Source organism: Trichechus manatus, unplaced genomic scaffold (genome assembly GCF_000243295.1).
Source record: "Trichechus manatus latirostris isolate Lorelei unplaced genomic scaffold, TriManLat1.0 scaffold00084, whole genome shotgun sequence".
In the NCBI taxonomy this organism is placed as follows: domain Eukaryota; kingdom Metazoa; phylum Chordata; class Mammalia; order Sirenia; family Trichechidae; genus Trichechus; species Trichechus manatus.
Window position 1 is genome coordinate 11,124,282 of NW_004444020.1, and position 12,567 is coordinate 11,136,848.

The window sequence follows — 12,567 nt, forward strand, 5'->3', positions numbered from 1 at the left end:
AGAAGACAAAGTAAAGTATTATAATAAAATGTGTAAAGACCTGGAGTTAGAAAACCAAAAAGGAAGACCACACTTGGCATTTCTCAAGCTGAAAGAACTGAAGAAAAAATTCAAGCCTCGAGCTGCAATACTGAAGGATTCTATAGGCAAAATAGTGAACAATGCAGGAAGCAATCAAGAGAAGATGGAAAGGCCCATGTTCATTGCAGCATTATTCACAATAGCAAAAAGATGGAAACAACCTAAGTGCCCATCAACAGACAAATGGATAAACAAATTATGGTACATACACACAATGGAATACTATGCAACAATAAAGAATGATGATGAATCTATGAAACATCTCACAACATGGATGAATCCGGAGGGCATTATGCTGAGTGAAATAAGTCAATCACAAAAGGATAAATACTGTATCAGACCACTATTATAAAAATCCAAGAAAAGGCTTAAACACAGGAAAAAAACAATCTTTGATGGTTACGAGGGAAGGGAGGTGGTGGGAAGGGAAATCACTAACTAGACAGTAGACAAATGTTAACTTTGGTGAAGGGAAAGACAACATACAATATAGGGGAAGTCAGCACAAACTGACCAAGGCAAAGTCACAGAAGCTTCCTAGACTCATCCAAACACCTTGAGTGACCTAGTTACTGGGGCTGAGGGCTGAGGACCATGGTCTTGGAGGCCATCTAGGTCAACTGGCACAATATAGTTCATAAAGAAAAGGTTCTACATTCTACTTGGGTGAGTAGCGTCTGGGGTCTTAAAAGCTTGCCGAGGGGCCATCTAAGATACATCTATTGGTCCCATCCCATCTGTCGCAAGGAGAATGAAGAAAACCAAAGACACAAGGAAAATATTAGTCCAAAGGACTCATGGACCACATGAACCACAGCCTCCACCAGCCTGAGCCCAGAAGAATTAGGTAGTGACCTGCTACCATCACTGACTGCTCTGACAGGGATCACAATATAGGGTCCCGGGCAGAGCAGGAAAAAAATGTAGAACAAAATTCAAATTCACAAAACAAGATCAGACTTACTGGTCTTACAGAGACTGGAGTAGCCCCCAAGACTATGATCCCTGGATACCCTGCTAACTCAGAACTGAAGCCCTTCCTGATGTCCACCTTTTAGCCAAAGACTAGACAGGCCTATAAAACAAACAATAATACATGTGAGGAATGTATTGCTTAGTTCAATCAAGCATACAAGACTGTCTTAGTTATGTAGTGCTGCTATAACAGAAATACCACAAGGATGGCTTTAACAAACAAAAATTTATTCTCTCACCATTTAGGAAGCTAGAAGTCCTAATTCAGGGCGCCAGCTCCAGGGGAAGGCTTTCTTTTTCTGTTGGTCTGGGGGAACGTCCTTGTTATCAATCTTTCCCTGGTCTAGGGGCTTCTTGGAACAGGGATGTGCTCTGCTCCTGGCTCTTCTTGCATGGTGGTAATGAGGTACCTCTCCTCTCTGCTGGGTTCTTTTATATCTCAAAAGAAACTGACTCAAGATACAACCTAATCCTGTAGATTGTGTCCTGCCTCATTACCATAATTGCCTCTAATCCTGCCTCATTAAAATCATAGAGGTTAGGATTTACAACACACAGGAAAATTACATCAGATCACAAAATGGAGGACAACCACACACTACTGGGAATCATGATCTAGCCAAGTTGACGCATTTTGGGGGGACAAAATTCAATCTTAACAGAGACCAACTGGGCAATACCTGCACAAAAGCAAAGAGGAGAAGGCAGGCAGGGACAGGAAAACTGGATGAATGGACACAGGGAACCCCAGGGCATAAATGGAGAGGAGAAGAGTGCTGACACATTGCGGGGATTGCAACCAATGTTACAAAACAATTTGTGTATAAATTTTTGAATGAGAAACTAATCTGCACTGTAAACTTTCACCTAAAACACAAAATAAAAATTAAAAAGAAGATGGGAGGCATACACAGAGTCACTGTACCAAAAAGAATTGCTTGACATTCAGCCATTTCAGAAGATACCATATGATCAAGTACCGATGGTAATGAAGGAAGTTCAAGTTATGCTGAAGGCACTGGCGAAAAACAAGGCTCTAGGAATTGACAGAATACCAATACGGATGTTTCAACAAACAATGTTACCACTGCAAGTGCTTACTTGTCGAAGCCAAGACATTTGGAAGACAGCTACCTGGCCAATTGAGTAGAAGGGCTCCATATTTGTGCCCATTCCATATTTGTGATCCAACAGAATGTGAAAATGATCAAACCGTATCATTAATATCACATGCAAGTAAAATTTTGCTGAAGATCATTCAAAAGCAACTGCAGCAGTGTATCGGCAGGGAACTGCCAGAAATCCAAGCTGGATTCAGAAGAGGACGTGGAATGAGGGATATCATTGCTGATGTCCAATGGATCTTGGCTGAAAGCAGAGAATACCAGAAAGATGTTTCCTTGTGTTTTATTGACTATGCAAGGCACTCGACTGTGTGGATCATATCAAATTATGGATAACACTGTGAAGAATGGAAATTCCCAGAACACTTGTGCTCATGAGGAACCTGTACATAGAACAAGAGGCAGTCATTCCAACAAAACAAGGGGATACTGTGCGGTTTAAAATCAAGAAAGGTGTGCATGAGGGTTGTATCTTTTCACCATCCTTATTCAATCTGTGTGCTGAGCAAATAACTTGAGAAGCTGGACTATACAAAGAAGAAGGCAGCATCAGGATTACGGGAAGACTCATTAACAACCTGCGATATGCAGATGACACAACCTTTCTTGATGAAAGTGAAGAGGACTTGAAACACTTACTGATGAAGATCAAAGACCACAGCCTTCAGTATGGATTACACCTCAACATAAAGAAAACAAAAATTCTCACAACAGGGGTTGTTAACCAATGTCATAAAACCGTATGTGTACTGACTTTTTAATGAGAAACTATTTGTTCTGTAAACCTTCACCTGAATAAAAAAAAAAAAAAATTCTCACAACAGGACCAATAAGCAACATCATGATAAATGGAGAAAAGACTGAAGTTGTCAAGGATTTCATTTTGATCCACAATCAACACCCATGGAAGCAGCAGTCAAGAAATCAAAATGACATACTGCATTGGGCTAATCTGCTGCAAAACACCTCTCTAAAGTGTTAGAAAGCAAAGATGTCACTTTGAGGACTAATGTGCACCTGACCCAAGGCATGGTGTTTTTAATTGCCTGGTATGCATGGGAAAGCTGGACAATGAACAAGGAAGACTGAAGAAGGATTGATGTATTTGAATTACGGTGTTGGTGAAGAATACTGAATATACCATGGACTGCCAGAAGAATGAACAAAGCTGTCTTGGAAGACGCCAGAATGCTCCTTAGAAGTAAGGATGGTGAGACTTCGTCTCATGTACTTTGGATATGGTATCAGGAGGAACCAGTCCCTGGAAAAGGACATGATGCTTCACAAAGTAGAGGGTCAGCAAAAGAGAGGAAGACGTTCCACGAGATGGATAGATACAGTGGCTGCAATGAGAGGCTCAAGCATAGCAACAATTATGAGGATGGCGCAGGACCGGTCAGTGTTTAGTTCTGTTGTACATGGGGTCACTATGAGTTGGAATTCACTGGATGGCACCTAAAACACAACAACAGTATAGTAGAGGTGGGGGAATAGAGGGTCAAGGGCCATCCTAAGCTCAGGGCCAGCATGGTCTGGGGACATACATAGAGATTTACTCCCTTTTCGTGCTCCTGAATTCATTCACATTCACTGATTTGGCATAAACTCATCATGTTCCTCTTTGGGCTGAGGAAACTCCTCTGACAACAGTGGTACCCACTTCTGCTTGGCAATGCTCACCTCTCTCCAAACCCCTAACCTGCAGCCTGGTATGTATGATGGGCTGCCCTTGGACAAAGACCCCTGAACAAACTTATCCTTGTTCAATCCTATTCCTGGAACTCACAATGAGTCTAGACCAGACTTCCAAAGTGGCTGCAGTCTGGCCTTGACTTAAGTGCTGAGTAACTGAAGGGACATTACCTCAGACTTTAGAATACCTCCCAAAAGCATGGAAAACCTCTCTCTGCAAACTCTATCAAAGTCTAAGAGGCCTCACACACTGCTTGCTGGGGCTGGGAAGTAAGGAGAGAAACTGGCTAAGAAACCTCAGCTTACCTCTGAGATAAATTTATCTACTGACTTGGTCATTTCTTGGAGTCCTAGTGCTGAGGTCCAAAGGCCCTGTGTTGCCCATAAGGAAGAGACCCACACATCCCAAGAGCAGCTAAACCAGCTCACCCATTTATTTGACTGAAAATTTTAAGAAGGACAACAAATTTAAACAATTTTTTAATAAAATTCCTATAGAAGACTCAGTCATAGGGCAAAGATTCAGTTCTCTTTTCCAAATCATTGAGGACTGAGAGCTCCCAATATTCTCTGGAGAATAAGCAGTAGTTCTGCTGGATGGTGCCAGTACTCAGAAAGAGCATTCATGTACACATTCAAACCAGTAGTTCTTATTGCACATATTAACATTATTTGCCATCTAGCACCCTAAATATATGGTACGGTACCTCAACAAATAAATTAAAGAATGCCATGTGGCATAAAACCATTTCAATTTGAACTAATATCCTTGAAAAATCACATTAATACAAGTTTTAATAAATACAGTTAAGAACCGCTGGCATTTTAATAAAATGCTAGATTTTAGATCTGGATTTTATTCCATAAATAGGTTCCTTTTCATTTGCTTTATTTCTTGAATACATTTGCTCAAGTATTATGGTCTACTCTTTCACAGATACCATGTAAAAACTGTATTAATATGTGCCTCATTACAGAAGCAGCTGGAAGAACTGGATCACACAGTTAACTGAAAGGTAACTTTAAAGAAAAGCTGTTTTTTTTTTGTAAAACTTTAAAACTCAGGCTGAAGAAAACCAAAGAAACATCTTTTTTACATAGAACTCCCACGAGAAATTTTATAAATATATATGCAGCATACATATATATGTGTATATTATATATATATCTATATATACCTATATAGATATATATTAGATATATCTATAATATTTGCCTCAACAGTAGATTTTCGGTAAGTCTGGTTGGATGGTAGATAAATATTAACAAAAAATTAACAAGTTTCACAGATTTAAAACATTTCTTTTGAAAAATAATCATAATTTCAAATTATATCATAATTTATAGTTTACACAATTTAAAAAAGGAAGAAAAATACCTTTCCTTTAAGCCTTGTTTAGAAAGTAAGAACAGCTACCAGCCCCAGGTGTGGGTAAGTTGGCTGAGTGATAACACTTGGTCACAATACTGAAAAGAACTATTTACATCTTTTCTGTAAAAGTACCAAACACTAAAAATAAAATAAAATAAAGAAAAAAATCTTTAGTAGCATTCCTTGGCGTGCAAATTCAGCAGGAAGTGATTATCCATAATGTTGACATTTTTCATGAGGAGTCTCGGTCAAGCATTCAAAAAGCAGAGGGTGGTCATCAGGGACTTTTCAGGTTAGGTTCTGTGAAATGCCTTGTTCTTCTTTTAACTGAATTCCAGAATTTCACTCCCTTTATAACATCTCTGGCAGGGTCATATTCAATTTTGTGCAAGTGCAAAATGAAAACTAAACAAAACCAACAAATATATTAGGAGCAAAGGCTGATCATTAAGATTTGTAGTCTTTCCGAACTGTGTGGGCCATCCAGTTTACTTTAGTAGTCCAGCTTTCCCTGAGTGCCTCATCAAATTTTTGCTTGAATTGTTTGAGTGCTTCTTCTTCACTCTTCCCTAAGGCAAGAGAATCCTAAAAATGAAGGAAAAAAGTCAGATTTTATATATGCTTCATAGTGATGTACAGGTGTCACTGTGCAGATGGCTCAGCCTTGTCTCCCAGCTTCCCATCAGGCAGTGTGCACATGTTCTTACTTAACACCAAGGTAGGGTGACTTCTGCTAAAGGATTTTTGAAGATGAAATAAATTTAAAACACCTACTCAGCTGCTTGCTGCTATGATCCAAATTCAATGACTCAAGATCCACTAAGACCCTGGCAAGTAAAAAGCAGGGTGTTGAAAAGCAAGGTGCCAACCAGCTTCTAATCCCTGTTCTTCCAGTGTATGGGTAGGAAGGTCGCTGCCCAACACCAGCCTTCTTTATGATCCTTCTACTGACAGGAAATCATCTGGGTTACAAGGTTCTCTTTCAAAATTGCTCTTTCATATGAACTTCCCACATTCATTTCCTCCTGGCTAAGAACTGTCTCAGAGTAAATGACTTTCTTCCACTTCCTTTGGACATCTGAATAAAACAGGCAGCTAGAGCTGAGGTTCATACCCACAGCATCCAATATGCAAAAAAAGAGGTTTATACCTTGAGATACTGTATATCCTTGACTGACGTGAGCTCAGGAAGCCCTGCAGTCAACATCAACGCAAACAGAGTAATGAAGAGACTCCCATGCCGTCGTAAGATCAGATACGCATCCTCACAACACTGGCGGAACCTTTAGTTAATGCAGCAAATCACATGAACACGGTGTTGGAGGGGGAAAAGCACATTTCATCAAAGAAAACAAGTGGGACATATCTAGACTTTCTACTAAAGAGCTGGAAAGATTCTACTGAGCTAAAGTTTCATTTCTGATTTTTTTATTTCTTTGAAAACTTCCAAGGACTAAAACACATAAAAATAATTCAGGCTCTCTAAAATCACTCATCTTTTTCCAAACAAAACCAAATTAAAATTCTATGCTAAAAAGAAAAGAAAAGATACTATGCTAAAACACAATATTACACTTAGGCTTTTAATTTTATGAGACACAAGAGCAGATTATAAAATAAGTGATAATTATAATCCAGGCTGATTTCTGAGCATAAATCTAGATTTTGGGGTCTGACTATGGAGGCTAATTTCTTTAATAATCCCCCTACCCCCAAATTAATGTCAGTGCTTTTGCACTGACTGTCATCTTGCCGTTCCTCTCTCTTCTCTTCAAGATGGTCCTTCTTGGACCATCCGATCATATCTTCCTTATTTTGCCAAAGAGAAAACTGGACACAGAGAGGTATAGTCTGCAGATATCCAGGTAGGACTAGAAATGATAATAGCAATCATTTGTTAAGCATATGGTATGTGTCAACCGCATCATATAACATATCTCTAATCATCGTAATTATTTTTGTCCCAATTTTAAAATGAAGAAACAAAGACAAAAAGACTAGTAATATGCTTGAGAACATACAGGTAGTGAGGCATAGATCGGAGACTACAAAGTCTCCCCACCACCTCTGGAACTCTGGTTCCCTTACTATCGTCCACATAGAATGACAGAAACATGCCTGATCTCATCGTCTCACTAGCAAATGTCTTAGAAGTTAGAAGTTTCAGAGAACTTTCTGAAACAGGCAAAAGGTAGAGTACTATTAGAATAAAACACAGTAACTTACTGCCAATTTCGAGCATTCTTGGTTTCTCCTCCCTGCATATTTCTGAACCAGCATATGGATCTGACAGGCAAATATCCCCCAAAGTCCCTTATTAGCAGATTGTACACCTCCCAAATCCAAATACACTGCAGCATACAAAATGCTAGTCCAGCTGGTCAGATGACAAAGTGGTAGATGAGTTTAGCCTTCACATGAGGACAATACTCACCGGCCAAACTTTTCCGTGTTTCCTGTTTTTCCTTGTTGAATCACATGAATGAAATCATAGGTAAGAATAAAAGGCACTCGCTCCCTTTTAATGCCAAATTTAGACTTGAAGTTTCCAAGAATATGTCCAAAGTCAATGTGGAAGAGCTGGAACAAATGAAATTTAATTTTCTTCGTTTTTCTAATGTGTTCCAAGTCGAAGGGCAATCTCTCAGCGGTCCTAGAAGCCCATAACCTACGCCTACCCTCATCTGAGCCATTCTCTCTGTTTTCACAGCCCATAGGCCACTTCAGAAGAGTGTTTCTAACATTCATAGGCCTTTTATACTAAATAGTAACCCTAAAATCAAACTGCATGTACCCATTAGTAAGGGGAATCTTTAAAAAGTATCCAAATAATAAATATGTCTGATTAAAAAAAAAAAAAGAAGGTCAAATAGTTCTATATAACAAAAAGAACACTTCCTTGCCCTATAAGCTCCCTCAACTTGCGTGCCCCTACTTATAGGTAACTTCTCTCTGCTCATTTACCTGTTTTCCCTGGTGTTTGCCTCCATTTTTCTAAATATGTTTATGCTATTTTTTTTTTTCACTTCGGAATTTTAGATTACTATTTCTATTATAGAAGGTAAGGAATTAGCACCCTTGTACTAATGTTATGCTATATAACACAGCACATTATGTCATAATTTCTGGTTAAATCAATATTCAGTGTATATACTGTTCAGATCATGTTAATATATTTCAAAGCCGAGCCATGTGGTATACTATGATTACAATTCCTTTGTGGTTCACCTGTTTCTTTTTTTCTCCTGGACAAAACAGACTCTTTTTTTTTTTTGCAGGGGGTGGTTAGTGTTCTAGAACCCTATCATCAATTCTTCCCACACTCTCCTCAAGATGAAAACATCTCTTTGAAAACCATTTCCCACGTGGTCAGATAATCTCTAAGTTCGTATCCAGGCGAGTTGTTCTCTAGGCCTACCGCAGAGCCATCATCCTGAGAGCTCCCTTCATCCCTCTTTCGCTTGGACTCCCTGTTTCTCTGCATCCCATATCACATTCAGACCTTGGCACTACTGGCATTTGGGGCCGATAAGTCTTTGTTGGGGGCGGGGGATGGTGCTGCACTGTGCACTGGAGGATGTTTAGTAGCATCCTTGGTCTCTACTAACTAGATGCCAATAACAAAGCCTCCAGTTGTGGCAACCAAAAATTGTCTTCAGAATACTGACAAATATAGTAAGGTGGACGGGTGGTGGTGGTGGGGGAGAACTACTGATTTAGAACCTTGTTTTGATGGATGCCTTTATTCTCGCAGCCTCCTGAGAGAAGATGCAGAAGGAGGTACAGCTTTTGAGACCCTGTGTGTTTAAAAATGTCCTTATTCCACCTTCATACTTTATTGGCAGTTTGGTTATAGAATGCTATATTAGAAATCACTTTCCCTCAAAATCATGAAGGCAAACTTTCAATGTCTTAACAATTTCCAGTGAGGCTATCATGAAGCCAAATATCATTCTGACTTCTGAACCCTGGTGTGTGGCCTCCTGTGTCTCTGGAAGTTTTTAAGACCTTCTCTTGATGCCTAATGCATTAATATCTCATCGTAAAGGACCTTAGTGAGGGTCTTTTTCACCCACTATAAGGAACTTGTATACTCTTTTGACTGGACATACAAGAATGCCAGCTCTGACAAATGTTTTTATATTATTTGCTAGGTAAGTCCCTTCCCTTCCTCTTTTCTGCTTCTGAGCCAAACTGCTGGGATGTAAATCTGGCATATCTACTCTTTGTGCCTTAATTTTCTCACCTCTGTAAGGCTGTGAGGACTGAAACACTTAACATATATAAAACACTTAGAACTGTGCCTGCCATAAGATAAAAATTCAATAAATATTAGCTACTCTTTATTTACACTACTTCCGTTTGAAAGTTGTATTTGTTTCTATTAATTTACAAGAACTCTTTCTATTGACTGATTTTCAAAAAAATTAGAAATTAGGAGACTTAAACACACCACTTTTACTGAAGGACAGAACATTCAGAAAGCAACTCAATAAAGCCATGGAAGATCTAAATGCTACAATAAACCAACTTGATCTCATGGCATATACCAAACACTCCACTCAACAGCAGCCAAGTATACTTTCTTTTCCAATGTACATGGAACATTCTCCAGAACATACCACATATTAGGCCACAAAGCAAGCCTTAACAGAATCCAAAGCATCGATATATTACAAAGCATCTTTTCTGACCATAAAGCCATAAAAGCAGAAATCAGTAACAGAAAAAGGAAGGAAAAAAAACTGAACAACACCTTGCTCAAAAACTACTGGGTTACAGAAGAAATTAAGGATGGAATAAAGAAATTCACAGAATCAAATGAGAACAAGAACACCTCCTACCAGAACCTTTGGGACACAGCAAAAGCAGTGCTCAGAGGTCAGTTTATAGTAATAAATGCACACATCCAAAAAGAAAAAAGGGCCAAAATCGAAACATTAACCCTGCAACTGGAACAAGTAGAAAAAGAGCAGCAAAAGAAGACCTCGGGTGCCAGAAAAAAGGAAATAACAAGAATTAGAGCAGAATAAAATGAAACAGAGAAAATAAAAACAATTGAAAGTGTCAACAAGACCAAAAGCTGGTTCTTTGAAAAGATCGATAAAATTGATAAACCACTGGCAAAACTGAAAAAAGAAACACAGAAGAGGAAGCAAATAACCCACATAAGAAATAGGATGGGTGATATCACAACACACCCAACTGAAATTAGAAGAATCATAACATAATACTAAGAAAAATTATACTCTAACAATTTGAAAACCTAGAGGAAATGGACAAATTTCTAGAGACTCACTACCTACTTAAACTAATACAAATTGAGGTAGAGCTATTAAATAAACCTATAACAAAAGGAGAGATAGAAAAGGTAATTAAAAAACTCCCAACAAAAAAAAGCCTTGGACGGATGGTTTCACTGGAGAATTCTACCAAACTTTCAGAGAAGAGTTACCACCACCACTACTAAAGATATTTCAGAGCATAGAAAAGGATGGAATATTCCCAAACTCATTCTATGAAGCTGGCATAACTCTGATACCAAAATCAGGTAAAGACACCACAAAAAAGGAAAATTACAGACGAATATCCCTCATAAACATTAACGCAAAAATCCTCAACAAAATTCTAGACAATGGAATTCAGCAACATATCAAAAAATAATTCACCATGATAAAGTGGGATTTATACCAGGTATGCAGGGATGGTTCAACATTAGAAAAACAATCAATATAATCCATCACATAAATAAAACAAAAGACAAGAACCACATGATCTTATCAATCGATGCAGAAAAGGCATCTGACTAAGTCCAAAACCCATTCATGATAAAAACTCTCAACACAATAGGAAGAGAAGGGAAATTCTTCCAACATAATTAAGGGCATTTACATAAGGCCAACAGCCAACATCATCCTAAATGGAGAGTTTGAAAGCATTCTCCTTGAGAATGGGAACCAGACAAGGATGCCCTTTATTATCACTCTTATTCAACATTGTGCTGGAGGTACTAGCCAGAACAATTAGGCTAGAAAAAGAAATAAAGGGCATCCAAATTGGTAGGGAAGTAGTAAAAATATTTCTATTTGCAGATGATATGATCTTACACACAGAAAACCCCAAAGAATCCACAAGAAAACTGGAACTAACAGAAGACTTCAGCAAAGTATGAGGATACAAGGTAAACATACAAAAATCAGTTGGATTCCTCTACACCAATAAAGAGAACTTCTAAGAGGAAATCACGAAATCAATACCATTTACAATAGCCACCAAGAAGCTTTAAAATACTTAGGAATAAATCTAATCAGAGAAGTAAAAGACCTATACAATGAAAACTACAGGACACCAAAAGAGACCTGCATAAGCGGAAAAAAACACCCTGCTCATGGATAGGAAGACTCAACATTGTGAAAATGTCAATTCTCCCCAAAGCGATCTACAGATACAATGCAATCCCGATCCAAATTCTAACAGCATTTTTTAATGAGATGGAGAAACAAATAACCAACTTCATATGGAAAGGGAAAAGGCCTCGGATAAGTAAAGCATTACTCAAGAAGAACGAAGAACAAAGAAGAACCTATTATACTGCCACGGTAGTCAAAACAGCCTGATACTAGTACAACAACAGATACATAGACCAGTGGAAAAGAATTGAGAATCCAGACATAATACATCCACCTGTGAGCAGCTGATATTTGACAAAGGCACAAAGTCGGTTAATTAGGGAAAGGACAGTCTCTTTAACAAATGGTGCTGGCATAATGGGATATCCATCTGCAAAAAATTGAAGTAAGACTCATACCTCACACCATGCACAAAAACTAATTCAAAATGGACTGAAGACCTAAATATAAAATCAAAAACGATAAAGATCATGGAAGAAAAAATAGGGACAATGCTAGGAGCCCTAATACATGGCATAAACAGAATATGAACCATTAAGTAACAATGCATAAACACCAGAAGAGAAACTAGATAACTGGGAGCTCCTAAAAATCAAAGACTTATGCTCATCAAAAGACTTCATCAAGAGTCAAAGCACAATCTACAGACTGGGAAAACAATTTTGGCTACTTCAAATCCGATAAGTGTCTAATCTCTAAAATCTACAAGATACTGCAAAACCTCAACAGCAAAAAGACAAATAACCCACTTAAAAAATGGTCTAAGGGGAGTTCCGGAAAAATGGCGCTCTAGGCAGAAGCACCACGCCGTACCTCCACACCAAAGATCCGAAAAACTAAGCCAAACAGAGAATACAACAATCCTGAAACCCTAAAACATCAAATGAAGAGATAAAGAACTCAGCCAAGCACC

General features: G+C 38.5%; 1 protein-coding gene across 4 annotated transcripts in view; it reads right to left on the reverse strand.

The window, feature by feature from the left end:
• Positions 1–3,563: 3,563 nt before the first annotated feature.
• PIK3CB (phosphatidylinositol-4,5-bisphosphate 3-kinase catalytic subunit beta) overlaps positions 3,564–12,567 on the reverse strand; it is a 172,440-nt gene continuing 163,436 nt past the window's right edge. For all 4 annotated transcript variants that reach the window (XM_023736020.1, XM_023736019.1, XM_023736021.1 and 1 more), the window contains 3 exons: positions 7,679–7,824; positions 6,395–6,527; positions 3,564–5,829 (listed from right to left, as the gene is read on the reverse strand). In XM_023736020.1, coding sequence (XP_023591788.1) covers positions 5,692–5,829; positions 6,395–6,527; positions 7,679–7,824 — 417 coding nt within the window. In that variant the 3' untranslated portion in view covers positions 3,564–5,691. The remainder of the gene's footprint in view (positions 5,830–6,394; positions 6,528–7,678; positions 7,825–12,567) is intronic.